This window comes from Carassius auratus, chromosome 12 (genome assembly GCF_003368295.1).
Source record: "Carassius auratus strain Wakin chromosome 12, ASM336829v1, whole genome shotgun sequence".
Taxonomy (NCBI): domain Eukaryota; kingdom Metazoa; phylum Chordata; class Actinopteri; order Cypriniformes; family Cyprinidae; genus Carassius; species Carassius auratus.
This window is the reverse complement of record NC_039254.1, coordinates 5,482,165-5,508,449: the sequence shown is the minus strand read 5'-3', so window position 1 is coordinate 5,508,449 and position 26,285 is coordinate 5,482,165. Positions and strand designations below refer to the sequence as shown.

At 36.4% G+C, this 26,285-nt stretch overlaps 1 protein-coding gene across 5 annotated transcripts; it reads right to left on the bottom strand.

Moving 5' to 3' along the window:
• Positions 1 to 380: 380 nt before the first annotated feature.
• gpam (glycerol-3-phosphate acyltransferase, mitochondrial) lies at positions 381 to 25,919 on the bottom strand. 5 transcript variants are annotated; one of them, XM_026276517.1, is made up of 21 exons: positions 25,761 to 25,919; positions 20,002 to 20,133; positions 19,021 to 19,140; positions 18,865 to 18,938; positions 18,070 to 18,183; positions 17,814 to 17,963; positions 17,193 to 17,292; positions 16,787 to 16,923; positions 15,090 to 15,189; positions 12,413 to 12,625; positions 11,484 to 11,597; positions 11,310 to 11,395; positions 11,079 to 11,194; positions 10,282 to 10,352; positions 9,910 to 10,174; positions 9,046 to 9,194; positions 7,399 to 7,476; positions 4,198 to 4,329; positions 3,822 to 4,011; positions 3,511 to 3,569; positions 381 to 3,083 (listed from the first exon to the last, which is right to left on the bottom strand). In XM_026276517.1, the coding sequence occupies exons 2-21, from the start codon at positions 20,098 to 20,100 to the stop codon at positions 2,967 to 2,969; spliced, it is 2,484 nt and encodes an 827-aa protein (XP_026132302.1). In that variant the 5' UTR covers positions 20,101 to 20,133; positions 25,761 to 25,919; the 3' UTR covers positions 381 to 2,966. The 5 variants fall into 5 exon arrangements, with proteins under 5 accessions (XP_026132302.1, XP_026132304.1, XP_026132306.1 ...); XM_026276519.1 differs by lacking the exon at positions 25,761 to 25,919 and adding an exon at positions 25,230 to 25,337; XM_026276521.1 differs by lacking the exon at positions 25,761 to 25,919 and adding an exon at positions 20,631 to 20,764.
• Positions 25,920 to 26,285: the final 366 nt, after the last annotated feature.

The following is a 26,285-nucleotide window of genomic DNA, read 5'->3' as shown; positions in this document are numbered from 1 at the left end:
AGACATGCATGTGGCTATTTATATTCAAGAGAATTTCAAACATACAATCTTCAGTGCTGATTGAACACATTCACACATGTAGAGTGAGGAATCACATTTTTGTCTATTATTCTGCCTCCGCAGACTCAAAAACATTGGCTATTCTTAGAATGGCATACTATTGCTCCATTATATTTGACCAAGGTATAATGTGCACATATGAAATACACATAGAATACACAGATGACCTATTTGCAAAAAATTCAATTATACCACATAATGCCAAATTTACATTGCAGAGGCAGCATTGAAGTGTTTCTGTAGTGACATTTAGGTGTCTGATTCCACTCATAGGTGGCATAAATGCATTTACACAAAAATGACAATTGTACACAACTGAGGTGGGTCAAAGCAGGCATAATCTGACTTTTATTCTGCATTACATCTTTATACAGAATTATGAGCAGCCACAGAGCAGCATTAATTCAGCTATGTAAATAAGCATTGAGAAAACTTATTCGGCATGAAGCATCTCACGATGCAATGCGCTTTAACTTGCGTTACTAATTTCAAATGAATAACAAATAATATCAGCTTTTTAATGTTTCTTAATTCATTATTTGAGAAAAAAAAAATCAGTTCATAATGCAACATGAAATTATTTTTAAAATGTGGAATAATCCCAACCGATTCAAATTACAGGAAGTATGTGGCGTTTACTGAACAGCATTTATTAAGTAGCAAAACAGATGTTTTATTGCCATTTAAACCTGGATATTTGCGGCCTTATTGACACAAAGAGAACTATTTTGTGCAAACTGCAAAAATATTCCTTGTGTGTAACTTTACAAACCTTAACAGCTTTTATTCAGTCGCAAAAACACTCGCTTCTAATCTAATATTCAATTTAGCAATTTGAGCTGCTATCATAAGTCGTGACATAAATAAGCTTATATATTCTACCAAGGCTTCCACATGTTTTGACCAATGAATTTCCTCCAATTTTCCTGTAGTTCAAGGCTGCGTTCCTCTCCACATTTAGACATGCAAACTTTCCTAAGAACTTCCCTCGGGAGAATACCTTCTGGAATTTTGAAGTGCGTTTAAATTTTTTTAAGTGGACGAGAGAAATTAATATGGACAGACCCTCGACCCCTCAATTTTGAGGGATCAAGTCTGCTTTATATGCACCCATCAGGCCACTCCAAAGACCACAATGCTACACAATTTATAACAGTCTAAGCATTCCTATATACATATAGAATGCTGCAGCAAACAAATTTGTACGGGAAAAATGTAAACAATAAACCAACTCCACAGCGGATTCTAAGTGATCAAATTCAGCACATTGCAAGGATTCCGCCAGAAGTGGGCACTCATGCAACATAATCAATGACGTACATCCGAGTAAATGAGGCAGAGGGAAGTTTGGGACTTTGCAAGGCATTAAAAAAAAACTAAACGAACTGGAACGCAGCCTAAGCTTACTGGAAAATATTTCTTTTTTTTTTTTTTTTTTTTTAGTTTAGAGCTGAGCATAACTAAATCGATATGCAATGAAGAGAATTTCCACAACTTCCCAAGCCCTGGAGCTCGCAGCCTTGGAATACCTGGATCCTTTCAAATGTTTCCGTGATCGTGGGAACACCCTGTATCCTTTTTTTAATCAAAGTCTCCCAGTAGCCTACGCAAAGTGTAAATGCCTTCCAACTACATTCTTGCACAGTAAAAACAGGTCAATCGCTGACACACAAAGGAGTTTTCTTTAACAACTTGTCAAAACAAGCATGGCGTTAAGGCCGGGACAATGCAAAACACATCACAAACAAAGTTGGAAATGATAAATCAGCAGAAGAGGCTTCTAATGAGCAGATGATAAAAATGGAATGAAGATTAGGTCAATTGTAGTTTCGGGACATTACAACGTATCCTTAACTTTCCCTGCTCCCAGGCTCTTGATATATTCCACAACATACACAATATTCCAGAGGTTATGAAGGCAACACGCCTTTCTGGTTATATTGTGCTTTGAGACAGATTTGTGGCATAAATACAGTTTTAATTCACATACTAAACATATTGCACACATGCACACACGCTCACAGTACAGATGACTCGCTGCCAAGGATCTTAACTCCAGAATAAAATATAGAAGTAACTGAGGAGGGAATTAAAGTGCTTGGCAGCAAGAGAACCTCCTCCAAATATTACAAACATATCTTGTAAGGGTCAGCAGAGAAGAAGCATTCAAGCTCATGTTTCCCCCACGTGATCCTCAAGGCCTGCTAAAACCATTACATGTTTCTACTGTTTGCTGCATTACACAATATTATAGTTGTAACTATCATTCATGGACATCCAATTGCACCCAAGTGTCGTGACTAAGTTAATAAACACGACCTAAACTACATGATTCGAACATTAAAGGCTCAAATTTCTCAGTAAATACTCGCTGCACGGTTTTCAAAAATGAGTCACATTTTCAATTATGTCATTCACTTATTATCAAAAGATGCTCCACACAATCGCCTTTATCATTCTAATCTCTTTTTCTGTACATGCTCAGTATTGTCTATTACATGTCTATTACATGTTTATTACATGACAGTAATAGTGGTTAAAAAGAAAGTCAAATGCCCTTTTTTAAATGTCATCCCAGTGATGTGTTTGCTAAAACTGAAACTGACCTCATGTATTGATCGGGAGTTAAAAACGGCATATAAACCAAGGGCTTTCACTGGCAGAACGGGTACGGTTTTGTGTGAATGGAAGCTTTTAGTAAAAGAAAGGGCTGAGAGAATGCTAGAGTATTGAGTAGTGTGGAAGTGGAAGGTTTACAGTGAAAGGAAGACGAACTTAAGTCTAGTATGAAGGCACTTCCAGGTAAAGCTTTACTTATTGTAGCACCTTTGACAGTCATGATTAGCCAGTAAAAAGCCCTTGAGTGGGGTGGAAAGCCGCGCAGCCGTGAAGATGGTCCTTATGTCTTACAGCAGACTGAAACCCAGAATGTACTGCAGGAGTTTGTTCCTGTTGGCCTGAGGTAAGAAAGTGCTGCTCAGCTCCAGACGGCACACACCACCCTCTCGTCTCTCTTTAAGCACCTGGGAAACACATAAAACATGCTTCTGTCAGTACTTGCACAGAAAGTTCTTCAGAAAGAAAAAAAAAGGAGAGGAAAGAGTAGTATGTGCACATTCAATTAATGTTTTTGTGCATTTACACCAATGGGTTAGGTTTTCAAAAATGTCTTTCAGTTTCACAGTTTCATTTTCACTTATTAAAAATAGAAAATGAGTATAAAAAGGAAAGTGCATTGCATTGCAATTTCTGCAGTCATATGAACAGATTTAAATTTCAAGTTGTTATTCACTGATAATAAGTGACGACTGCATTGATGATGCAATAAATGGAGGATGAGAAACACGTGCATTGTCACATCTGAACGCGACTTTTGAATTCATGCCCACTTGTAGGCGTTCTTATTAAAGTTTAGACCTTTAGGTGCAAATGTCAAGATTTCTCTCTCACCCCCAACTCTTTAAATGTTCTCACTGTATTCTTTACAAGGTAATGTGTAGCACTTTCTCCTAAGGAAAAAAAAAAGCACATAATCAGTGTCATCTATATCAATACATTCATATATACAGAACTTTAAAATAACTGTGAATACTGGACAAGAATGAGTAATGGCAAAATGGATAAAAATAACAATCATTAAAAATAACAGTGACACTAAGAGGAAAGAAAAGTCGAGGGGAATACTTTGTTTTGGGTTTTGGTTATGGTGGGAGAGGTAAAAAAAAGCTTTAACAGAGAAATGGAAAGTGCCAGTGGCTTACCATATGCAGCCACTCCTCGTTCTGTTCTTGTCAGAAGGTACTTGAAAAGCTTATGCGTATATTCTCGTTCTGACATGGGCGACCCCAGGCTGTGTACAAAGATAGCTGCGCCACTGTAGGCCTCCATCACCGGAGTGAGAATCCTCTGCAGAAAAGTATAAAATTCCTGGTGCTCAGCTGATGGGCTCACCTAAAATAAAATAAAAGCACATTAGGATTTAATAACATGTAATGGCAATATTTCTACTGAGACGTTTGATGTAGGGGGTTTAAAAATAGCGGGGAAACTCTGCATCGGTTTTGTAGTGGGCTGCTGGAACATCATTCTACAAAGGAACGTTTTTTTCATGCTTTTGTAGATTGATAAGTTTTAGACCTTCAGGTAACGGTCTCTTTGTTCATCTCCAAAGTCACTGTCTTCGTCTTCTTCATCGCTTCGCCAAGCAAGAGCCTCTGGAAACTTCTTGGGCCAAGGCTCCTCAGAAGGGCTCAACTCCTCCTGGTCCTCCTGAAAACAAGAAAGAATTTTCAATAAAATATTTTTCTAAAATAATTAGTATTGATTATTATGATTAATTAATGACTGACCTATAAACAATAAAACATTAGGTACAATAATTTTTTTAATGTGTAGTGCATTTTTCAATAAAGCAAAGCTGGTGTGTACAGTAGAGGTGTGAACCATCAAAGGTTTCACGATTCGAATCATGATCATCATGTCAATGATTTGATTACACAACGCATCATGGTTTTTTTATTTTTAAAACAATTTATTTTGTGCATTTTTAGTAAATTATACAAGCAGGCTACTATGGAAGTAAAATAATGACATATGTCTTTGAAACAAAAAGGATGCTGAATAGCACTAACTGAAAAAATAATGCATCGCATTAACAGTACTTGCAATTTAATGCCTTGTATTTCCAGGGCCTGCATTTTTAGGTCCTGAAATTTAACATAGTTGTTCATTTAAGCTGTGAATATTTCAATTCAAAATATTTCACACACCTTTTCATAATTAAAAAAATCAATAATTCATATTCACATTCCAGAATTCACTTCCAAAATATTCAACCGTTTTAAAAATGCGATGTATAATATTCGACAGGCAGATTTCTCCTCAATCAATTAATACTGTGATATAAGACCTCAGATCTCAGAATACACTTCATTTTTGATTATGCAAACTATATAGACAGTTTAGCAGATGTAAAATATGAATGAACGCTCAAGGTTTCACGCGGTTTCCCTCAGAAATCTGTTAAAGAAGACATTTACTTCCCTATGTATGGACACTACACAAATATTTTAAAAGAAAAATTACAATACTTAAAAAACTTGATTCAAAATGTTATATGTTACTAGTATGTTACCAGTGACCAGACTGACTGGCTACAGTTTAGATTTTGCCGATATCTGCCTCACTGTAAATACAGTATATAATAATTCATAAGAAATTACTGTAATTCACATAATTCTTTTTTAATTTTAACCATTTTTTTCCCCCCAAAGGTTGTAGTACTTTCCAGGTTACTAGATTGACATACTATAGGTACATTTCTGCTAATACCTCCCTTGCTGTACATAAAGTACATCAATATTTTATAATACAACCCTTGGAAAATGAAAAATCCCTTTTAGGGTCTTACAGTTTTTTTTTTTTATATAATTGTGAATGGCACATACACTACACAATTTACAATCATTATAAAACTAACAACGTACTACAACCTGTGAAACATGAAAAAATCCCTTTGGGTAAATAGTTTTTTTTTTTTTTTTTTTTTAAGAAATGTATGTACTGTACGTAATGTAAGGGAGATATTAGCTAAATCTAACCTGTAGTAAGTCAGTCTTGTATCTAGCAATGTACTGCAACTGTTGGAACATGAAAAACCCTTTCCAGGGATATGTAAATAATTGTATACTGTACCTACATTAAGGGAGGTATTGGCAAAATCTCACCTGTAGAAAATCACTATGAGAAATACAAGATTTAGAATTTGACAGTTTTAATTAAAACACATTGGACCTTTTAACCAAGTCAGTGGAATTGTCAGACGGTCCCTTGGGTGCGGTAGCACGTCAAATCATTTCTTCAGTTTAAATTTTCAGAATTAATATACCTAAATTGATTTTAACTCATTTTTTTATGTTAATATAAAGTGGTTGCATATTGTTAAAACTAATCATGGTATTGATATCTCTGTGGGACTGTTGCCTTCATAGATCAGTGGTAATGGAAATCAATTGTAAAGAAAATGCAGCGCGTTGCATTCTTTTGACCTCATTTGCTTGCCTGTATATAGATTGCATAATCAAACATAGTGTATTCTGAGATCTGAGGTCTTACATCACAGTATTAATTGATCGAGGAACGTTATTCGTCATTGGGGAATCCTGGAGTGTGACGTGAGGGGATCCCCAGTATTACAGCACAGCGTCTCAAAACCATGACACAAAGTTACAAAAACTAAACAACCGAGAGCAATATATGACTTCCTTAGATGTAATGTTAGTTCTGTACTTCAGGGTTGGGTAAAACACCATTGTAATCTCCTTTGTGGTAGAGAATGCTGCTTACTTGTAGGCTACAGGTAACAGCAAAGATGTTGAAATAAACATACACAATCAGCTCTTCCACATGCCCCAATAATCAAAACTTCTACTTAGCGCCTGCTCCATTTCTGCAGATCAGTTTTTGTAACTGTCTTACTTAATCCACCTGTTGCTTTGGTCTTAATCAACAGCCGCTTGCACCACCTGCTGGTGAGCGACTGAAAGATGGAGATCATGCATCGGTGCTCTACTGCTATTCCTGCAGCTCCCGGATGTGAAAGGGCAAATTATCTGCTGAATTTTAACCACCGAATTTGTGGAAGCAAATTAGGAAAGTGAAATAAAATGGACCGAAATTTGCATTTTTAAACTGCCTGAATATTTTGGAAATGAATTCTGGAATGTGAATATGAATTATTGATCTTTTAATTATGAAAAGGTGTGTGAAATATTTTGAATTGAAAGATTCACAGTTTAAATGAACAACTATGTTAAATTTCAGGACCTAAAAATGCAAGCCCTGGAAATACAAGGCATTAAAATGCAAGTACTGTTAATGCGATGCATGATTTTTTCAGTTAGTGTTATTCAGCATGCTTTTTTATTTCAAAGACATATGTCATTATTTTACTTCCATAGGCTACTTTTTTAAATAATTACAAATTTATAATAAAAAATTACAACTGTTAAGACAAGCAAATACGTGTTTTCTTTTTCCCCTCAGCATTTTTTTTTTGTTTGATTATGACTGATTGCATCATAGACAGTGGCATCTTTAAAAGGTGTTTTCTTTAAAATGATGTCAGAAGGCTATAATCGATGTAGAATCATCCACGCCCGCATCAAATTATTTAACACTCCTACTCTACTCTACAGTACTCACTCTCATTCAGAAAGTCAGTAATGAATTGGCAATAATGAGATCATATGTTCTCCAGGAATTTACCTAAAACCCAATCATGTTAACCGCAAAAGTCTCAAATGAGAAATAAGTTAAATAAGAGCGGACACAGCTTACCTCAGCAACAATGAGCACACCGTACTCGATTAACCTGGTGATAGCATCATGGAAGACTTGGTACAGCGTCTGACAAGGCTATAGAGAATAAAGTCAACAAAAAACACTCAAATTAATTTCTTTTACACAGTTTTTGTTAAATTACATTAATAGGAAATAAATAAATAAATATGTATTTATTCATTTATTTATCTATGGTTGTTGGTTTGTTAACTATTAGGACTCTAAATATTTTTTATGTAGTGACATTATTTTCAGAACAATTAACAAAACAATCATTCAGGTATTACTTTAATCAGCATATTTTTAACATTTGCCCTTTTGCCTATGATATTTATTTTACGGATTAACAAAATATTAATATTATTATCCACACACTTTAATAAAGAAGACCAACAATAACGTAAAATAACATGAATAACAAACTATGCTTTAAAAAAAAAAAAAAAAACAGTGACTAATAGACTCTTGAGCCTCAGACTGGACTCAGAAGTCCGACAGAAGTGCAACAGCACACACAAAGAAAGAAACATGAACAAACATACTGCGGTAGAAAAAAAATGAATATTCTATATAATATATGCAACATCACACCACCAGGAGTTGAGCCCTGTGTGGTCTGTTGCACATCTAGTTTTGATTTCTCCGCGAATCAGTCAGGCAGCACGAGCCTCATCTGACGAGACCTTGATTCTATCAAAACATTAGTCACGGTTTACACTGAAAGTAATGAAATAAGAATCATTCTCAACAAAGTTTCGGTGCTGTTATTGTATTTAATATTGTTCATTAAAATTTTGATCAGGTTAACTTGTCTGGTCGGGCAAGTAAAATTCACTTACACTTGCCCCTCCACAAAATCCACTTGTCCCGGGCAAGCAGACAAGCGTTAATGTATTGTATTATTATATATATATATATATATATATATATATATATATATATATATAAGCAAATGAAAGTAAAATGCGATTAGCTATGTGATAAATATTCACTTCAAGAGATCAAACTGTTCTCAATCAGCTTAGTCATGTGGTTCTAAAATATGCATTGGAGTAATTCCTGTGCAGACATATGAAAAGCCTTTCAGGGAAATTGCAAATACTTGTGCTGATATTGTAAACCTGATAAGATGGCAGGCGGACATGAATGTGAGACACTGACTGTTTGAGTCTACATTGTTTTAATGTGGATTTAATACTTTGCATCATTTTGAAGTGAACTTGAGACGTGTCTGATTATGACGAAAGGATTATTATATCTGATTCGCATTCCTTGGTGAGCGTATGTTGACTGTAATACAGGTATGAATACACGTTTTGATGCTTATTCATGCAACTGTCATGCAACGTTTATGCTTGAATTATAAATTTTGTCATTTGTATGTGTTAACTCAGTTTTCACGGTGCAGCGGGGTGTTGTAAGTCGCTTCAGTAAAGATGCTGTTTGAATACATCGCATTGTCGTGTTGAATTTAAGGGAAACTTGATCAGCAGTCGAGGCTTTCAAATCCAAGGGATTGCTACAATTGTCATTTTAAATGTTAATCTATGTTGTCAAATGTTGCATGTCAGCAAGTTTTGCTTGATATTATAATAATCCACTAGATGGTGGTGCTGCTTATGGGACAGTGGTGTGGGGGCGTACCAGTGCTACTGCCACCTCATTGGACAGAAAGTGGGAGAGGCCTGCAGCTCTGCGGATCAGTCTCTCCTGGCTGAGCAGCGTGGATGAAGAATTCTGCTCACTCACTGAAGCTGCAGATTGCTCTTTCAACAGGGCCAGCGAGCTGCAAGCTAGCACACATACATATGCATAGAGTTACAGAATCTCATTCTTATATAGTTCAAATTACATTACTAAGTGCAATTTTTGACAAGAAACATGTAATCATTAACAGTAATCAGTCTCTGTCAAAAAATGTATGCATCCAATGTGTGTGTGTGTGTATGTGTATGGGGGGGGGGGGGGTATTAGGGTTGGGCGATATCCAAGTAGACAAGATTAAGCGGTAGACAAGTGATTTTAAACTGTTGAAATGCAATCAGCAGCAAACAGAACTCATTTCGTTATATAGGCGCATATATATATTTTTATCTTATTGCTTATTAGTTTCTTATTCTTATTTAGTCTTTGACTGTTTACTTGTCTTCAGTGAGCTAGATTTATTTTTATCTTTTTTAAGGTGACAGGTGACAAGAAATATTAAATTTCTATGGTATCAAAAATGTGAAATCATAAATGCAAAATCAACAATACTGTGAGTTATATCGTTACCGTGAAATAAAATTACTCATATAGTGACATAAGATTTTGGTCATATAGCCCACCTCAACTTGAATGTCTATGTGTGTGTGTTTTAAGGTCACAATACCAAAACCTCAATAGCTAAGACCAATATCAGTGAAAATATTAGACAGAATTAAACTGACATTTCAAATACAAACATGCATGTATAAAGTAGTTATAAAGATATTTAAATTATGACTTGTGGGATCTTAGATCTTATACCTATAATGGCATCAGCAATGAAGACGTGGAAAAGGCCGTTGCTGTAGAAATTGAGCTCAAAGAGTGCAGGTACAGTGTAGTTAGGGGCTATGATGAACTCCGTGTTCCTGTTGGTGCTGGTGACATTCACACAGTTTCCCAGAAGGCTGAGCGCATGCATGACCACGTCCTCGGAGTTCCCAGAAAAACCCAGGTCGAAGTCCCGGGACAAGATCTCTTCTTTCATATTGAAGAAATCCTCCACCAGTTTAGACAGCAGTACACCCTGTCCCATCGCAAACATGTGTTAGGAAGATTATAAACCAATAAATGAACCAATGAAAGAAGGGCTGCCATGATGTGTCCTGCATAAGAAGTGAGGACGGTTCTTACCTGTCTGTGCCGATACAGGAGGAGACAGGCTACGATATGAGTGGACATGATTGCAGATGACTTGCTGGCGGCTACAGGAAACACAGAAGGCAGTAATCAGACTGACAGACCATGGAAGTGGTTTAACTGAGCCAAAGCTGCAAGTGATGCCAAAAAATCTGACCCTCAAGGATGAAGTTGCCATTTTTCAATGTCAAAATACAGTCTTAATATGTAGAGACACACATAAACAACCATTTGGGAGAGGACCTTAGACAGAATTATAAACCTGTGGCTCAAACACTTAGTGGTTAAATTATAACACCCTTATATTCTCCGATGAAGGGAAATGACAGGACACTATTTAAATTCATAACTGCCTGTGCTGTATGAAGGAAAAAGGTGACTTTGGAGCAGAAACCCGGGTTCATGGCAGTGTCTATATTAAACATTTAAAAGCAAAATGCAATTCCACCTCAGACTGCCGATCCTCTCACCTCTTGTCCTCATAAATCAGCACAAACAGGCCATTCAAACACTTAGAAAAGAGACTGGAACATATCTGACCCAAAAAACAAGATAACTTTAAAACAATTAGTCCATTACTCAGTTTTTTATTTTGTATGTCAGCGATTCTGTAGGCCATGATATATAAGCAAGTTGTCCAGGCAGATGATAAATGAGCAGTCATTTTTCATTATACAACTGCTGACCACATATAAACAGCGATTTTCCCCTATCCAACACCCCCAGGGCTTCATAAATTCCCCAGTGCCTAAGAAAGTATTCATGTATCATGGCCGTTTAAGTGCCCTTACTGAAGAGAACGTGCTTGGCCAGGTTAGCGATGACCTGCCTCCTCCAGGGCTCATCTGACAGGTCTCTAGAATTCAGATGATCCTCATTTCCTCCATTAAAAACAGCCTGATCAGGTCTGCAAAGAAAAAACATCATTGAACATAATCCCATTAGCTGCATACATCTTTCTACATACCAATGAACAGCAGTCCACATGATTATGTTGGTTGCTGGCAGTCTAAAGGCCGTACTGTGCAGCGATGATGGTGGGGAGAAGGATCTGCTCCAGCGTGAGAGACGCCTGGAGATGGCGACTGCGCTGTGAGTCCAGGTACTCCTAAAGCAATGGATAAGAAAAAGCCAGACATTAGGGGAGAGATCCGCTATGTGTTCAGTCAATCTAAAAACAGATGAGCTCCTCTGACCTTCAGAGAGAAGGGCTGTGTGAAATCCACACGCACACAGCCGTAATTCTTCCGGAGCATCCTAAACACACCACAGGCTATTCCCCAAAGACTCTCATTCTTCTTAGGTTTGCCCTGAAGTGAGGAGAACAGCGGGAACATTAAGCAAAGCCTGATGATAGAATTTGAATAGAATAATGAAAAAAAAAAAACTTGGTAACACTTTAGTATAGAGATCAATTCTCACTATTAACTAGATGTTTATTAGCATGCCTATTATTAAACATTGGCTGTTTATTAGTACTTATAAAGCCATATACTGCATAACCATATTCTACATCTCTAACCCTACCCAATATCTTAACTTAACAACTACATAACTAACTATTAATAAGCAGCAAATTAGAAGGTTATAGAGGCAATAGTTATTAGTTAATAGTTAGAGAGAATTGGAACTCAAAATAAAATGTGACCAAGAACATTTGGCAGTGAACACAAATATAACCGTTTTAAGATAAAAAGGTGCATAGCATGAACATCGTCTCATAAAAATAAAAATTGGGATATATTGGGATATTTAGTTGTGAACAGCAATTTTTATTACTATTAATTTTATTACTATTACCATTATGTATGTATGTATGTATGTATATATATATATATATATATATATATATATATATATATATTTTATCTTTGAGATTTTTTTTTTTATATAAAAAAAAGAGAGAAATTGTACTAAAATAAAAATACCATAATCTATAATGGAACTTATAAAGGTTATATAAAACAAACTAAAAAAAACTTCAACTAATCTTATATATAACATATATATAATAACACACACACACATACACATATACATTTTTTGTCTGTTTTTGATTCAAGAAACTATGAGTGCCAATATGAGTGAACTTAATAACGACTTTCTGTTGGATATCACCACATACCAGCTGCTCACTGTTGTAGTTTCCCTCTATAATGCGGTCATAAGAGATGCCTACAGGCACGATCAGAACATCAGGGATGCTGTTGGCACAGAGTGCGTCAACTACGATTGAAAGCATGCCGGCATGTGCTGGAGATGGCTTCCCACTGCGAGAGCGTGTGCCCTCTAAATACACCTCCAAAAACTGCTGCTGCCGCAACAACTCTTCCGTGTACTGAAATTGAGAGGAAAACAGAAGAATAACCCACAACGAATATTACAATCCTTAAGATCCATCTCCCTCCCTTTGTAAATTCCCTGTAATTAAAGCAGCCCATTGTGGTAATGTGTGCTCAACAGGAGACAGCATGAATAATGCAGGTGAAATCCATCAGCTTCCTGTGACAGCCACCTCAAATCACAAGCCTCTCTACAGTCGCTGCAATGACAATCAATATGTCATTTTAACTTAAGCACTAAAGCAGACCTGTCGCTCACAAGATAATATCCTAACCAAGGGCTGCCCATCAAAAAGATTTTTCTGGTCGACTAGTAGACGTTCCTTTTAAGTGATTAGTCAACTAAAGGCATGTTTATATATATATAAAAAAACATATAATTAAATGAGCCTTTAATTGCCTTTAGACTATCAGCACTCAATCGTACACATAAGGAACACTAGCAAAAATAATGCTTATGAATGTGTCAGAAAAAAGCAAATAATAAGCTTAATAATAAATCCATTCATAAGTGTCTTCTGTATTTTCTGCAGTGGACGTGCACCGTTTAACAGCTTACATAATCTAAAAGTATTTGTTTTCCATTTGAATTAGTTCTTTTAAAAGTAGACATTTTCTATAGATATATTTTTCATATCTGTGAGGCTTACGGTTATTTATTTTTTTAGGATGTGCTCCATTCACAGGGACCTAAAGGCAGAAAGTGCCCACTTGCTTTTATTATTTTACAAAAGCACAAAGTTTTGTTATGCTTGTTGTGAGTGCACACAAATAAAAAGTATACATTTTACAGATTTGAAAGCTTTATTACTCTTATCTCTATGAGTAGAAGTTGTGGAATACAAAAGTGTTCATCTTCCACACTCTGTTGCTACTTAGAAGTTTCAGATGATAATCCACATTTGAGGATAATGATCGTAATGAAAGTTTGCGTTTCCTGACCAATGTACTTTTATTACCACTAGGGGTGTAACAGTACGTGTATTCGTACCTTTCTGTACGGTGCACGTGTGTACCGAATGACTGAATGTAATATTTTGTTTGCGGAACATAGCTACATTTTTGTGTTTCCAAACGAACACATTAAGTGGCGGAAGTCTCCGCGTTCAGTGCAAATTCCGCCCTGCAGCTGATTCTAAGGCCGGTGACACACTGGCTGCGTGGGCTCTAGCGTGGCGTTTCTGCTGCGTGTCAGTTGCGTAACACCTGCTTCGCGTTTTCTGTGTCTTTACACACCAGAATCATGCCTGGCGCGCTGCTGCTGCTGTAGGTGACATAGAGGGAGACCGCTGACAGACCAGGATCTTGTCTTCACGACAACAATATCTCTACTTCATGTCGAGCATAAATATAAAGCCTACTGATAAAGGACACCGTCAATAGTATTGACTGCAAAATAGACTATGTTTAACAGGTGCAATATGCCAGTGTGTCACCGGCCTAGGGTTTTCAAAAGGCATCACGCGAGTGTGAACATCATTACAACTAGGAAAAAAACGATTGTAGTTCAAACGCAGCTCCCGTCGGCATTTAAACAGACCTTTGCTCTTAATTCCGATCGGTCCAACGCAATAATGAAATCTGAGCAGGTCTAAAAACTGAAACTGTTTATGCTGCACTTTACACTTTGGAAAGGTTTTTATTTATATATATATATATATATATATATATATATATATATATATATATATATATATATATATATATATATATATGAGCAGACCTACAAGCTGGGATTGGTAATGCTGCACTGTAATCAGTTATTTATTTATATTTTTCATTATAATTTATTATATGATATTGTTTTGAAACAGAGTATTTTATTTAGTGGAGAACTTTGCAGAAGTATTTTATTTATTATTCTTTTTTTATTTTATATATATTTTATTAAAAAGTATATTTAAAAAAATTTAAACAAATTGTTAAAAAAAGTTTATAGTAACAACCTGCAATTTAATGTTTGCATTTCTTTACCTTACTGTACCGAAAATGAACTGAACCGTGACTTTAAAACCGAGGTATGTAACGAACCGTGATTTCTGTGTACCGTTACACCCCTAATTATCACACAGACCAGCTGTTAGCAATCTGTCCTTCACATACTGCATGACTTTGCCACTTCCTGTGGAATCTTTTTTTCAGCAATTAAGTGAAATTTTGATCGACTAAGGTCTTCTGTTCAACTACTAAGGGGCCGCCCTAACCTTTCCCACACACAGCTACTACATGCAGTTTACGTTTGCAAAGTAACCAAACTAAAACTCCAAGCAATTTTCTCTGAAATAAAGAGCAAGTTTTGAACAGTAATGTATGCGCACTTATGGTAATAGCAGAGGAGGATTTGCAGAGGAAGGTTTTTTCCCTTCGGTAATTTCCTTGCCATGTTTTCACCGTGGGCTGATGATTTGAAACGTAACACCACTATACAAACACACTGATATGAAATCTCTGTAAACTTACTGCATGTAACAGTGTTCTGTATAACACATCCTTCTTCCCGTCTGAAGTCTCATCCAGTTTACGACGAATGAAAAATCCTCCAAGTTTCCGTATCAGTGTGCTGAGGAAGTACAATGTATAAATACCTGTGTTATATTCATTTATCAGTTTGCCTATACTATGTATATCTTTAGATCTTATATCTTTGTATCTTATATCTTATATCTTATATCTTATATATATATAGTTTGGAAACATTACTATTTTTTATGTTTTTTTTTTTAAGTTTCTTCTGCTCATCAAACCTGCATTTATTTGATCAAAAATACAGAAAAAAATGTAATATTGTGATATATTATTACAATTTAAAATCTATTTTTTAAATGCATTATACTTTAAATTATCATTTATTTCTGTGATGCAAAGCTGAATTTTTAGGATCATTATCACATGATCCTTTAGAAACAGTTCTGCTGCTTAATATTTTTTCAGAACATGTGATACTTTTTTAGGATACTCTGATGAATAAAAAGTAAAAAAAAAAAAAAAAAAAAAAGAAGCTATGTTTTTAAATATATTTTGTAATACCAATATACACTACTGGTCAGTCATTTGGGGTCAGTAATTTTTTTTCTTTCTTTTTTTAAAATAAAATCAATACATTTATTCAGCAAGGATGTGTTAAATTGATAAAAAGTGATAGTAAAGAAAATATATTATTAGAATATATATTATTATAATTTTTTTTTAATAAATGCAGTTCTTTTTAACCTTTTATTCATCAAATATATTAGACAGAACTGTTTCCAATACTCATAACAAATCAGAATATTAGAATGATTTCTAAATGATCATGTGATGGACTGGATGTTACATGTGACACTGAAGGCTGGAGTAATGATGCTGAAAATTCAGCTTTGCATCACAGGAATCAATTATTTTTTTAACCTGTTAACGGTCACTCACGTTTTTGAAGATAGACTTGAATGTGCATGATACAAACCTAAATTTTTATAATTCATGACTGAAAACATTTTGTAACATGATTTTGATGTGCCATTTACATGGTAATGCAATGTCTGATTTTAAAATGGGTTTTAAAGGATGAATTTTGAGATTTTATGTTTTCAAGTGATATATAACTTCTGATGATTTCTAAAATGTGATAAAGAAAAAGGCAACAAGGAAGTCTTTTTTTTAAACAAAGGTCAAAGCTCCTTTTGTAATGTAGATTTCTGAGGGTGAACTCATAAACTGATCTTTTACTTTTCCTACATAATTTTTAACAAAAAATATTGGTATAATATATATTTGGGAGTCTTAGACCTTTCCAACGATATATAGTTTGTCAAGATTAGATTAAATTTGATTTTAATATAGTATAGTCAACGTAGGCGTCCCGTATACGGGACGGAGTGACATTTAACAGGTTAAAGTATATTCAAACAGAAAACTATTATTTTAAGTTGTAATAATATTTCACAATATTAGTTTTTTTCTGTATTTTTGATCAAATAAATGCAGGCTTGATGAACAGAAGAAACTTCTTTCAAAAACATTAAAAATAGTAATGTGTCCAAACTTTTAGTCCGTACAGTGTGTGTGTGTGTGTGTGTGTGTGTGTGTGTGTGTGTGTGTGTGTGTGTGTGTGTGTGTATATATATATATATATATATATATATATATATATTTATGGTAAGATCATCATGACTTTGTACCTTAAGATGGGGATGCTAAGGTTGTTGCCAGCTGCGATGTGAGGGGCTTTGATGTTGTGACAGAACAGAATGAAGGTGATGAGCAGGTAGTCTATGTGGGACTTGTGAACAGGAAGGAAGACCAGGGGAACATTGTACTGGAAGACACACAATAAAATGTTTGTTATAATTCAAGATAACTGTATATATCTACACCTGTTATTTTCCACCCATTATATAACATTAAATATACCTAAAAAAAAAGTGGTGGATAGACATTGCTTGTTATTTAACTATTTATATTCTTGTAATAAGTGAGTTTGACAACTGATGGTCTGATCTATGGCTGTTTTGGGAGTAGCTACAGTATGTGTGGTAGTGCATATGAGAAGAAATGCCCAAATTGGGTTGGATGTAGATGTCTGACCTCAGTTGCAGCTTTCTTCACCATCTCCAGCTGACCTTTATGGATCTGAATGCTCCAGAAGAATCCATTAAACAATTTCAACAACACCCATCCTGTTAATCTGATAGAGACCAAGAGAAAGAGAAGATTTAGGATTTGTTTCTAATGTATAATATACAAATCTGTATTAAGGGCACCCATTATGCAAAATCCACTTTTACATGGTGTTTGGATAAATGTGTGTTGTCAGTGTGTGAACACAACCACTCTACCATGATAAAATACACAGACTGCTAATATTTATATCCCCTTTAAACCAAGTCATTCTCACTAGGCCTGCCGTTGTGATTCTCACGCAGTGTGGGGTCACATTAAATTCATGCATTTAGCAGACACTTTTATCCAAAGCGACTTACAGTGCATTCAGGCTAACAATTCCCTGGGAATCGAACCCACAACCTTTTGCACTGCTAACGCAATGCACATTGCATAGGGCAGGGCCACAGAGACTGACTGACAGCCCTGGATTGCTAAAGTTTAGTTTCCGTCATCAGCGGTTGTGCGCTGTTTCTTTGCATTTAGATTCTTCAGTTGTAGTTGTCCTTTTAAAAATAGTAGCTTTTCATTACATGAAAACTGTACCTGATGAAGGCAGGTGAGATGTTGGCAACCATATCCTGCAGGAATCCTCTAGCCTTCCGTCTAACTTTACTGACAGCTCTGGAATCCACTCCAGACTCTGCATCTGCGCTAGCACCCTCGGACGCGACCTCCACGATAGCACTTTCCAGCCTACAGCAACAACACTCACAGTCAATCCAGATGCTGTGATGCATCCCTGCTGCCTAAAAACTGATTTTTACATTGCACTTGTTCCATGCTTTTAAACACGTGGTACCTGCTGTTGTTAAGCACATTCTCCACCACATTGCGAGCAAACATGTCTTTACGGACATCTCTCTCCAGGACAAACAGCACATAACTCAGTCTCCGTGCAAGCCAACCTCGGTGCCTGCAATATACAAAATAAAAGACAGCCAAGTATGGAACATGTTAGAGATGTATTAATGTATAGTATGTATAGTATATTTAACTCAGAATATTTCAACAAAAAATTAAGAATTCTGTCATTATTTACCAACTCATTCTCATGTTGCTCCTTCTACAGAACATGAAATTAGATAAAATCATGAAAAACCTTAATAAATTGTTTCTGAATCAGATTGATTTCATTGACTCAATTATTGTTTCAACAGTTCTTTTTTTTGTCCAATTTTTGGAGCCTTTTGGTAGAAGTCTTCATGCAATATAAAATTATTCCTGCTGTATTACGTACTGTCCACTTCCTCCCCTGAGTGGCAGTACCAGCTCAGACCACCTTTGGTCCTTGACATGTGATCTAGGTAAATAATATCCCCTGACAAACAGTGTTAATAATTTATTTCCTGACTTTCCACTCCTCATAGGAACCTACAACCTTCTATTTGACATTTAAATGTAAACACACGGCGGGTCATTTGGTGGGGAAACTACATCTGCCCAACTATGGTATTAATGGCGTATCGCAAACTAAACTAGGTTAATGAATAATACTATACAGCAAGAAACTAAGCAATATGAGCATTCTTATGATAAATAATGAGTCATGTATTCATAGCCATCAGGTCTATAGCCAAAAGAGGTTAAGGTTTACCTTGTGTGCGTTTCATTGATGTAAATCACATTACGGAGCCCTAGTGAAGGGATGCTGGGATTGAACAGCCTCTCCTGGAACACATAACTGTAGTAACTACAAATGTTTCCTACACATGTGCATTCGTTCAATATGCCAAAGCTTCAACAAACTAACCTGACTCAGGGGTGTGCATGAGTGACAGCATCTTCCAACAAACGGTCGCTTCCTGTTCAGCAGACCCTCCTTCCACGTGGTGGTCACAGAACGAAGGACAGACGGGCTGGAGCTTCTGTCCTACATGACAAATACAATCTGTATTGTACAAAAGATCACTGCAACCTAACCTTCCAAAAACCTTCCATTTGTTGACATTAGTTGTGTATTAGTTATCATGAACTAACAACTTTTTTACAACTTTAATTGTAAAAATAATATTAACTTACATAAATAAAAGTTGTAAAATATTGTCTTTCAATTGCTTTTCTTTTTCAGTTGACATTTCTGGTACTTCTACAGTTATGACAAATCTGCTTGTTTTTTTTTTTTTGTTTTTTTTTTACTTTATTATTATTTAACAGGGTGGTAATGCATTGAAAAATGTAATCAAATATTTTATATAATGAAAGTAATAATAATCTAATTTTAGAATTCCAGTTATTAAAAAAATAGTTTTTTTAATGATTCCCTCATTTATTCAGGTTTTCCAAGAATGTGGGAAATAAATAAAAATTACAGTCGTTGAAGTAAGTAAACAAATACATAGGAGGAAAAAAGAACGAATGCCCGTTTTTCAAATGAAATCTTTTTTTTTTTCTTTTTTTGAGTGGTTCCTTACTGGCCCAAGTCAAAATAACCTACACCACTTAAATCTCAATAACATTTTAATCCTTGGCATGTTTCAAATCCCTCCTTTACTGTACGTCTATGGGATTTTGGATTGTTTTTATTGTCAGTGAGGTTATAAACGCAGGTATAAATCACAAGATCATAAACTCTCCTCAACAGGCCTCATTATTTGAGGTATCATTCAAGTCTGCAGCACAAACAGCACAGAACAAGATTTATTACTTAAGGTTAAGTGTTTGTTAGAATCTTTTTAGCATAAGCAACAACAGTGATGCTTTCTTGGATATGCCCTAGTTTCTCCATACTCACCTGGTCCTCACAGGGATGCTTCAGACAATCACTTCCTGCGTCAGGATTATTGGCCAGGAGAATGTTATCTGGACCCCCCAGAACCATGTGGACATCCATCACCTCTCTTCAAAGCACACATCAACAACAAAACTGTGGGAAGGAAAGAAAAACAGAGAATAAGCAGAGGTCCATTGCCGCCCTCTGTGATGTAGCTCAAAGCAGGACAAGCTCTGGTTACAGCTTTTTTCACAATAGAACACCGCAGCCAGAAAAATATTTCACAGAAAGCTAGAATGTGAAACCATTGTGTCTTCTATTCGACACGGCACCTCCAGCTCAGCTGCAGATGAATACCAGGAATGTCAGACGATGCGTCTCAGCCAATCACAGCAAATAAATAAGGTTGGCCAAACCTGCTGCGGTGGTTTCAGGTGAGCTGATCATCCCGACAAATATTTCAAGAAGAAAGGCAACAAAACGAGCAGAGCTTGTTCAAAGATCAGCGCATTATGACTCAGTCTACGATCCTGAAAGAAAACCATCAGGCTTGACAACAGCTCAAAACACACGAGACACCGTCAGCTAACCTCACAGTTGCCAAAACGGAGCACACGTGTGAAGTAAGAAGACACGGTTGCTCTTCTTACCTCTGCATCTCTATCATAATGTCCTGGGTGACCTGCGGCTACATAATCTCTTGTTTTTATCTGCTGATTTGCTGACCCGTGAATGAGAGCGTCTACTCTCCGGTGTCATGTTAAAGGCACCGCTACGGTCGGCCTCCCGCCTGCGGAAAACCGAAATAAAAATCGGCTGATGAAGCACACAATATATTGCAGCTGTTCAGGTCAGAGGTAAACTGGAAGGGTGGTAGTCACAGCAAAACCAAACGGTGTTGTGCTCCTGCAAAGCAGTATATTTATGGAAGATGAGCTGTGGAAAAAAAGCTTGTGCCAAATCAAGGGTGCAGAATGTACCCTTTGAAAACCACATGAGAGATCTGCACATGCATAAGAAAGATATTTGAAACTTACATATGTCTGTCTTTTGACTAACAATTGTTTGTGGCATAAAAGCACAAGGTGAGATGGAGGAACTTCATAAATTATCAATAAATTAGACATGATGTTTAAAGGCTCTGCCTTTCATTTCCTCTTGTGGTCTAACACAGTTTACAGTTGTCTATTATTATGGGCTCTTTTTATTTCCTCTGTGTCTGCACTTCTTCAAAACACTCCATCAGCAGCACACAAGGGCATTACAGAAAGCGCAGTGGGACAGTTTAGTCCATTTCTAGAACACACTGAGGCCACATTCTTGAATTTTTTAATGCGTCATGGATAGAAAAAATGTTTTTGATTATTGCTTTATTGCAATAGGTCAAAATGTCAATGGCTACAATAGAAATTATATGCATGCTCTACTTCATTATGTGTATATGCAGATCTTAATTTGGCATCTGACAGAACATGCATCTAGATTTTCACATTCACAGATTCAACAATCATTTAACTCTATTAAATTACAAGTGTTTGTTATATTAATTTTAAGTGAGCATTAGATGACAGCAAAGTAATCCAAGTGTAAAAATAGCACGCACAGTTGATTATCTAATAGACTGTTAAAAAGAACACTAATAAACTTTTAGAAAATTGTAATATCAGCCTGTAACCATGTATGTTTGGGCATAACCATGCCTTAAATATATTCCCCTCCAAAACATCTGATTGACCCCCCCCCACCCCCCCCCCCCCCCCAAAAAAAAAAGTGGTTACCAACTGCTTGAAAACTCATTGTTTAATATTCCAATCATAATCTACTTTAATCACTTTTGCCTATAGTTCTTGGTTGACAGTAATGTAATTAAGATGACTCAATCACATGCTCTCATTAGAGTGGAAGTGGGTCAGCTGAAGAGTGGGTCTTTGAATGAATGACTGGAGCAAACCAAGCTGGCAGGAGGGAGGGAGGAAAAGACGGGCTCACAAATGAATAACAATCCCAAGCAAGACGCAGAGCACATGCTGAACGAGCCTGGGGAGAAAGAGAAAGAGAGAGGTGTATGGCGAGTCACAATGCAGCTGCTAAATGAGAGTTCATTGAACTCGGGAAGCCCTGCCTGCATTGCCTGATGTGGTCTACACCAATAGGCGACCAGAACAAAACACTGATGAGAAAGGAGAAAAGACGACAATGTTTTCTGAGAAAGCGTGGCTGGAGGTCAAAGCCCACAGAGAGGAGACCTGCTCACAGAGACAAAGTGAAAAATTGCCCTGTGAAACTTTTTAAAAGTTGCTGAATGGGCCCTGTCTGAAAATAATGCTGTATGATCTACATTTTTAAAGCAATCCTTCACTACTTTAAAATGTCAATGTCCCTATAAATTATATTTGCCAAATAAGATTACCTACTGTACCATACTAGAGCTTTGCATCTTACTGTTTTTATTGTGGATTCGAGCATTTTTCCTTACAGTTGGTTATGGAGTAAAAAAATGGGCATCTTCACTTTCAACAAACAACGGTGCCGTAAGCCAGAGTAGCTGCCACTAGCTTTTAAACATAATCGAATCTGATGAGTAAATCCAGCAGCAATGCAGGGCAGTGGGTTAATCTGTCTCGCAATCTGTTCATCTGAACTATAAAACAAGAAGAAAAAAAAAGACCAAGTATGTGCACACACACAAAGGCAATGACGAGCCACGATAAACGCGAACTTGATGGGGCAGGTTTATGCAGACTAAATGAGATGTCCATCATTCGTCACCAGAGAGAAGTCTGAAGTTTTCACCAGAAGATCCAATTATGACATTCTGATTGAACATAAGGTCAACACATTTTTAACTGGCAACAAGATCTATAACATGCATTTAGAAAATCGATAGGATATTTTTTTTCATTTCATGCTTTAAGTGTCACACTTAAATTAAACAAATTAATTTAATTAATAAAAAAATAGAATCCAAAATAACATTATTAGTCTAAGTTTCAATAGTATAAGCTTCATAATGTTTAGTTAATGTGCATTCATTTAAAGTAGTATACATACCAAATTTGCTATTTAAATGTTATTTAGCATTTATAGGTTGTATAGATTTTTTTTCTTTCCATGAGAGTGACTAGAAAAAGTACATTTCAACTTGGGATGGGATGTTTTCCGCAAATATCACATTCGAATATTTGAGCACAAAAAAAAAAACAAATATTCGAATATTCGTTTTTTGTGCTCAAATATTCGGTTGCGGAGAATGGTTATTTTAATTAAGTTTATGAGACAGACGTTATTTTTCAGCAACATTTATTGTTTCCGTCATTTTGAACAAGCTTACACACAATAAGCTTGAACATTACACATCGTGTTTTGTAGCTGAAAACATTTAACAATGCGTGCAAACAAACAAAAGTACAGATTAAAAGCAAAAACTAAAAAAGTGAACAAAGAAAATACGGAAAGCAGCCTGCAGCAATTAGGCTATTGTAGAACGCAGCCTACACTTAACTTTGAAACTTTTAAACTGTCAGCAAATCTTTTTTGCTTTTTTTTCTATTGTTTTACATGTTCTTGTTAAGAAATACGGGGTAAAGTCAGCTTAACAATAAGGCCGGCCGTGGAGAAAACACGCTCTGACGGCACGGACGTTGGTGGGACTCACAAATAAGGGTGTGCTAAGCGAATAAGTTTTATGAAGCGCTTCTTGTTTTCGTTTCACCATACATGAATACATGTCTCCATCAAGAACTGTTCCCACTCGTCTCGGCTGGACTTTCTGTAATCATCGCTGAAGAACTGGCTCAGCATTTTTCAGATGAGCGGGCATTGCATCCTCTTCATCGTTGGTGACAGCAGCTGCATCCGCACCACTCGCATCAAGGAAAAAGTTCTGATAATGTTAAAAAAAAAAAAAAGTTCTTACTTCTCTCATGTTTTCATCGATAAACCTGAGATGTTTGTGCCAAGGGTCTGAGGCAGATGTGAGAAGAGGAGTTTTCACTGCATTTTCCAAGTTAGCTGTGTTTATTCGTTGCTTGAGGGATACCGCAAAAATGTTCTTGAATTCCGTCACTTTCTGTGACTCTCCACGGCATATTTGAAGTACTGTAGAAGACCGCAGTTCTTAGGGGCCGTTCACATATTGCGTCTTTTGCGCGCTCAAGTTCGTTATTTCCAATGTAGGCGCGCGGTATGCTCGCTCATAATGGAAGCGACCTGGTTGTGATGCGCACGCGGTGTGATGCGCCGGTTCAGCTTCATCCTTTCCCATAACAACGTTGAAAGCTCAGCCAAGATGAAGGAACAGCTGATCATAGCTGTATATGGATTGCCATTTTGAAATAAATTTAGTAGCAGAGCTACTGCAAGCGATTTTTAGAGCTGCAAATCCATTTATCCTTTGCTGAAATTTCCGCGTCTTAATGGAGAGAGCGCGTCATTGTTGCTTAGAAACGGCAGACGCCTCATGGGCGCAACTGCCCAAGCGCCGTTTTCCACGCGTTTTTTAGGCGGGATATTTGAACGGCCCCTAATTAATTCGTTCATTATTTTTTTGCTTGCATACATCTTCAAATATGCCATGGAGAATCACAGAAAGTGACCAAATTAGGTTTGATTGTTTCATTTATTTATATTTATTAAAGAAATTCGAATATAATTTTTATTTATCGAATAATTAGAGCAGAACGAATGTTCGACTATCCGTGCACACCCCTAATTTCAAAAGAATGCACTATGGAGAAGGGCTATTAATACTATTATTAATACTATTAAAACTTTTAATAGTTTTATCAAGCATGTACAAATCATCAAATAAAACTGGTAAGACCAAACGTCAAAGGTACTGTGTCAATATACAATATGTGTGCCCCCTTTTAAAGGTCCAAGGACAAATGTCAAACTGTTGTGACATCAGTTTCATTAACCTAAGTGAAAGCTTCTGGATCTGTTAGGCTCTATTACCATTAAGGCACAGATTTTACTGTTGAGTTCATTTTTCAGATTACATTAATATAAGTTTTTAAAGTATACATTATGTATATTTAATTTTGATGTCTATTTAATGTTAACTACAGGAAAAAATACAGGGTGGTAGTAAATGGCAAAACCTATGAAAAATTAATAGATAAAACAGCTCACATTCTTGTCTGTCTGACCTCCTAAAGGTCGATCATCGGCCATCTTCTGAAGGTTAAGCACCTTTCACGGAACATTTGTTAAAAAATACTTAAGATGTTGAGAGTTGCAGGCCTTACGTTGTACCGTATTCGCGCCTTGAACGCAGTTTCTGAATGCACGCTTCTCCGCGGATGTCCTTTCCTTTCTCTCGCTACTGTAGCTGCATGCTAGTCTGACTGACTGAGTCTTTGTCAACTCAACCACGTTGAGCTCGAGCAAACTGCCAAGAACAGTTTTATCTATTGAGCCGCACGCAGAGTCAGGACGTTTCGCCCTGAAAGTACTGCATTGGCAAACAGTTTAGAGAAACGTTTGTTTTAATTAAACACGGGGTTAACGTTAAACAGTTAACGTTACTTAAGGTTTTATTTGAAATTAGTTTAAGACCGATAACAACACTGACTGTAAGCGATCAACCCCCCCAAAATCATACATTTTAATTTAGATTTAAAGTCATATGGTTTCGCCGGTTGGCTGCTTTGGGCTCATTGAGCTGCCCCTTTCTCCTATGCTAGCTTGCTAACCAAAGCATGCGCCCACCTTCACCGTGCATCAAAACGAAACGGAATCCTGGGATAAAACGTGGTATACAACGTGGAAATTTTTACCTCAATAAAATGCCTTTGTTGCGCCATCACTGATGAAATTGACGTCTTTTGCGTAACGATACTAGAAACCAGCTCTCGTCCTTGAAACTGCCCACTACACAACCAGCTCTGCACTTGAGGGGAAAGATGTATGACAGCTGAGCTGCCCAACGCTGTCACGGCAGTGCTGTAACTCTGTGTAGAGCCACTAGGGGTCAGGTTGTGATAGTGAGGTTAATGTACTTGAAGAGGCATTTACATAAATTGAGTCATACCTCATAAATTTATATAAATTGTTAAGTATAGATTTTTTCCAGCACCTTGCAAAATAATAATAATAATAATAAAATAATAATAGCAACAATAATACATTAAAAAAAAAACGTTTGTATGGGATCTGTTTCCACCACAGTTGAGTTGAAAACGTGATTCTGTAATTTTCTCAACATCTTATCTAATTATAATCACACAAATATGAAACTTCGTGACTTTCGTCTCCTTATAATAAAATCTCATTGTAATTACATTTTTCATCATATAATAAGG